Source organism: Procambarus clarkii, chromosome 8 (assembly GCF_040958095.1).
Source record: "Procambarus clarkii isolate CNS0578487 chromosome 8, FALCON_Pclarkii_2.0, whole genome shotgun sequence".
NCBI classification, from domain to species: Eukaryota; Metazoa; Arthropoda; class Malacostraca; order Decapoda; family Cambaridae; genus Procambarus; species Procambarus clarkii.
In genome coordinates this window covers 46,369,174-46,374,558 of record NC_091157.1, presented here as the reverse complement: position 1 = coordinate 46,374,558, position 5,385 = coordinate 46,369,174, and the positions used below count along the sequence as shown (strand labels likewise).

The following is a 5,385-nucleotide window of genomic DNA, read 5'->3' as shown; positions in this document are numbered from 1 at the left end:
AAAGGAGCAGATTGTATAGGCTAAATCAATTCATAACTTTAAAAGCAGGTATGATAGTGTAATAGGAAAGGAGTCAATGCATTAGAAAACCAACAGCTAGAAAAGCCGGGTCCAAGAGCTTGGCGTCGATCCTGCACACACACAAATAGAGGAGTACACATATTCACACATACATGGTTTCAAAGGCAGATATGCCGAGCCGAAAAAGTTAAAAATAATCAAACTGAATTAAATATATCTGGACCAAGAGCTGAAGCTCAAGGCCAAGAAGCACTGGTGAGTACACTCAGCACATGAGCACTATACTAAACAATGGTTCTATTAGTATACAAAAGTACAGGAAAGTGATGCTCAACTGAAAGTGAATTTAAAGGTTCTATGTACTGCAAATGTTATGACCTTGTTCTATGTACTGCTTGTGTTAAGCCCTGGTGATATGTACTGCTGGTGTTATGACCTGGATTGCCTTGTTCCGATGTACTAATAACCGTCACGCGGTTCATTCAGACTATTTCTCTTCCGACCTTGAACCCTGAGTTCTGGTCGCTGGACGGAGTATATAAGGCAGTGAACTCTCCACTCTGGCACACAACTCTCGCTCTCTGCTCCCAGTCTTCAAGTCTTCCTTCCTCCTCCTCCTCGACGACGGGTCCTCCTCGACTGACAACTCGACCTCGATCACCACGTCGACAACGAACCGAGGGCTCAAGTGCACTATAAACTGAGGTCACTAAAGCCTGCAACATGAGGGTGGCAGCACACGTAATGTTTGCCGGTGAGTATCGCTTGTTGCGTCCCAAGGTGTTGTTCAACACATGTCACACGCATGTACACACAAACACACACATAAAACACCCACAAATACATACACGTACACTTCATACACATATTAACACCCAAGCACAATTTGAAGAAAAACATGGTTGATCGAAAATGTTAATTTCCCTTACATGACAGTTGATGGAAAGTTATTTGGCAGAGAAACACGATGCGAGGTTAAATATTCAGTTAAAAGAACGAATCGACCAAATTGATCAAAGTTCTATTCACAGAGAATTAACAGTTCTGTATTATATTCAAGATTGAGAGAAACAGGAACACTGAATCAGTAAGTGATAATTATACGACAGGATGGCTGTATAACACTGACACACAAGCTTAACAAACAAAAACAAATTACACTACAAAATGTTCACGTTCAATACTAATAGTTTTGTAGAGGGCAGGAGAAAGATTGCAACAACCAAAAGTAAACAACGATAAGCTTATTATTGAACGTATGTCTTAATTTCTCTTAAGAATATGACTAAGATTACATATTTAGGCTTGAGATATGTTAGATTCTACAGATGCTGATTTACTTGTTTTACATATTTTGAGTATTCCATTAGTCACACGTGAAATATTTTTTGAAAAACTAACCATTTTATGTACGTCCAAATCAATAGCTGCTATAAGTACTATTATAATACTTTGAAGGATGGTTTGGAATACTGTACAACATGAAAGTAAATCATTCATGAATAATTTTAGAAATAAAATACCCCTCCCCCCTCAAAGGAAAAAAAAGTACAGGAACACAATATTTATTTCACTGTCGTTTTTCTAGAAGTACAGTCACCCTAAATTACAAAACTCTTAATTTCAAAAAGATTAACTTTATGCTATAATTTACAATCAAACAGTGACTGCTGCCTATCAACACAAAAGCAATCCATGTTTTCGGTAAATATTAAAATGTAATCTTCAATTTAATTTGCAAATAAAATCCACAAACAGTATTCATAAAACATTAAACCAAATTATCAATAATAAGTACAATACTGATGTTAATAATTTTACAATCGTATAAATAAATAAAAATCATGAAACGTAATGCCCGTAGAAATAAAAACACACACACACACACACATTAATTTTATTGACAAATATGCTGCCTGAATATGACTGAAGAGAGTTGAGTAATAGACAAAAGAGCTACAGACTCCGAGCAACGGAGATGATAACACAGTTTAGGAAGACAATGTTGTGAGTCACATAGAAGAGAAGGCTCTTGCTCCTTCATGTATTAAGCAAACACTCTTTACTCTCTTTTAACAGCACTCCTTGGGGCGTCATTGGCGGCACAGCTGAATTACTTAGCACCAACGAACGGTTTTAACGGAAACGGAGGCAATGGCAACGGACTCCGTAATGGTAATGGCCGCGTAAATGGCAATGGCGGCTACAGGAATGGAAACGGTAACGGAGGTTACACGAATGGCTATAGCAATGGAAACGGTGGTTACAAGAACGGAAATGGCAATGGATTCATAAACGGAAATGGTGCATACACCAATGGAAATGGTAGAATAAACGGAAATGGTAACGGTGTAACCAACGGCAATGGATATGTAAATGGAGGATATACCAACGGTAATGGGTTGATTAACGGGAACGGCAATGGAGTGATTAACGGCAACGGAGTGATAAACGGAAATGGAGTGATCAACGGTAACGGTGTGATTAACGGGAACGGATTTTACAACGGCCTGGTAGACCCCATCGCCGCCCTTGGTGACGCTATTGGAGGCGGAGGCGTCCCCGGCGTGGACTATCCCATCCTGGCTTCTGTTCCACTCACCGGATTCTCCTGCACCGGACAAATCCCCGGATACTATGCTGATACTGCTCCAGAGGCCAGATGTCAGGTGAGTCTTATGTTGTCCCTAAGACCGGATGTCAGGTGAGTCTTATACAGCTCCCGAGGCCGGATGTCAGGTGAGTCTTATACTGCCCCAAGGTCGGATGTCAAGTGAGTCTTATATTGTCCATGAGGCGGGATGTCAGGAGAGACTTCTGTTCTCCTTGAGACCAGATGTCAGGTGAGTCTTATGCTGCTTCCGAGGTTTGATATCAAGTGAGTTTTTGCTGCTCTTGTGGCCGGATGTAAGGTGAGTCTTATACTGTCCCCGAGGCCGAATGTCATATAAATCTTATGCTGCCCTTGAAGCCGGATGTCAGGCGAGTCTTATGCTGCCCGTAAAGCCAGATGACAGACGAGTCTAATACTATTCTTGTGGCCGGTTGAAAGATATTTCTTGGATTTCCTTGAGGCCTGTTACCAACTAATCCTTATTTCTGACACTGAAGATTAGTACAACTTTGCTTCACTAATACTATTGTCCTCGGCAGGTGTTCCACATCTGCCAGGCCGATGGCAGGAGCGACTCTTTCCTCTGTCCCAACGGCACCATCTTCAACCAGCAGTACTTCGTGTGTGACTGGTGGTACAACTTCGACTGTTCCACCGCCCAGCAGTTCTACGGTCTTAACGCTCAGATCGGTGTCACCAATGGCAATGGTAACGGGTATTCCAACGGCATCGTTAACGGAATTGTCAACGGTAATGGAATTTATGGTAACAGAGTGAATGGAAACGGAGCAATCAATGAACCCTCTAATGGAGTTAATGGAAACGGATTAGCTTATGCTAATGGAAATGGGGTTTCAAATGGCAACGGTGGTAATGGCTTTACTAATGGTAACGGAAATGGTGTCACTAATGGTATTGGTAACGGATATTCATATGGAAACGGGAACGGTTATGGCAACGGTAAGAGAGTAAATGGTAATGGACTTACCAATGGTAACGGCGTCAATGGCAACGGAGTCAACGGAAATGGAGGCAACGGTAACGGCGCCAATGGTAATGGCTTCAATGGTAACGGCGTCAACGGTAATGGCTATTCGAACGGTAATGGCTATGCAAACGGTAATGGCTATTCCAACGGTAATGGAGGCAACAGTAACGGTGTGAATGGAAACGGAGTAAATGGTAATGGCTATGCCAATGGTAATGGAGGCAACGGTAACGGTGTCAACGGTATTAGCTATACCAATGGAAAAGGCGTGAATGGCAACGGAGTAAATGGTAATGGCTATACCAATGGTATTAGAGGCAACGGTAACGGCGTCAACGGAAATGGCTATACCAATGGTAATGGACGCAACGGTAATGGTGTCAACGGTAACGGCGTCAACGGTAATAGCTATACCAATGGTAACGGCGTCAATGGCAACGGAGTCAATGGTAATGGATATACGAATGGTAATGGAGGAAACGGTAATGGTGTCAACGGTAATGGCGTAAACGGTAATGGCTATACCAATGGTAACGGCATCAATGGCAACGGAGTCAATGGTAATGGATATACGAATGGTAATGGAGGCAACGGTAATGGTGTCAACGGTAACGGCATCAATGGAAATGGCTATACCAATGGTAATGGCAACGGAGTCAACGGTAATGGTGTCAACGGTAACGGCATCAATGGAAATGGCTATACCAATGGTAATGGCAACGGAGTCAATGGTAATGGCTATACCAATGGTAATGGCGTCAACGGTAACGGCATCAACGGTAACGGATTTAGCATAGCAGCGCCAGCCTCTCCCTCCGGGTTGTACCAGACGCCCAGCTTCTAGACGACGCGTCACACGACGCTTGTAAACATTGTCTTGTGACAAACCGCAGCTGCTGTTGCAGGACGCTTCTCTATCATTCTGTAGCTGAAGATGTTCAAGTAAATATTCCTCAAGAGGTAGCTTAAGCCATTAAGCCAAACTGCTGAGCCTGACGAATTCTGGTACACATGTTGATGGTTGTTTCAGACCACAGCACGTTCGTGGCGTGTCCTGGTACACATGTTGATGGTTCGTCCAAACCATATTTGGTTCTACTTCTTTATTAGACTGAAGTTTTCAAATACTATTTCATATTGTATTTAAAATGCAAATATATTCATTAAGGGAATACACATCACAATAAATTATTTGACATGTTTTCTAGGATGGAAAAGTTCTGCTCTATGCTCAGTGACTGCCTTTTGTTTCTTCTTCCAAACTGTTAATTATCACATTTTATTGCTTGCTTTATATGCTGATTTATATTTTCTTATAATAAAAGTGTTTTTTATAAATAAATATATTATTCCGAAAGTCATTGTTTTTATTCCATCTCTTAACATGTTTGTTAAATTTATCAGAAAAAGCCACGATTGTTTATTATAAAAAGAGATAAACTTTAGTGAAGAGAAACATCAATCAGAACAAGGCTTAAATGTGAACACTTCTTTGTCCACAATTCATGGCCTTTGTCCAGCTAAATATATATTGAAACAATATTTTACGGGACTAAATTTAGATATTTTAATTTTTAAATATAGAGTTCAATATAATTAATGACAATTATTCCTAATCGAGGAATAATTATTAACTGATACTCACATAAGGATCTTAGAAAGTCTCATATTGTTTCTGTTAATTAAAATAAATTATGTAATATTGAATACAAATTATGTAATTGAACAAATGGATAATAACTGCGAGGAATGGTGACAACGC

At 40.6% G+C, this 5,385-nt stretch overlaps 1 protein-coding gene across 1 annotated transcript; it reads left to right on the top strand.

Moving 5' to 3' along the window:
• The first annotated feature begins 615 nt into the window (after positions 1–615).
• On the top strand, positions 616–4,910 carry LOC123759809 (uncharacterized PE-PGRS family protein PE_PGRS20-like). Its single transcript, XM_069321008.1, has 3 exons — positions 616–775; positions 2,101–2,690; positions 3,175–4,910. The coding sequence occupies exons 1-3, from the start codon at positions 745–747 to the stop codon at positions 4,465–4,467; spliced, it is 1,914 nt and encodes a 637-aa protein (XP_069177109.1). The 5' UTR covers positions 616–744; the 3' UTR covers positions 4,468–4,910.
• The last annotated feature ends 475 nt before the right edge of the window (positions 4,911–5,385 follow it).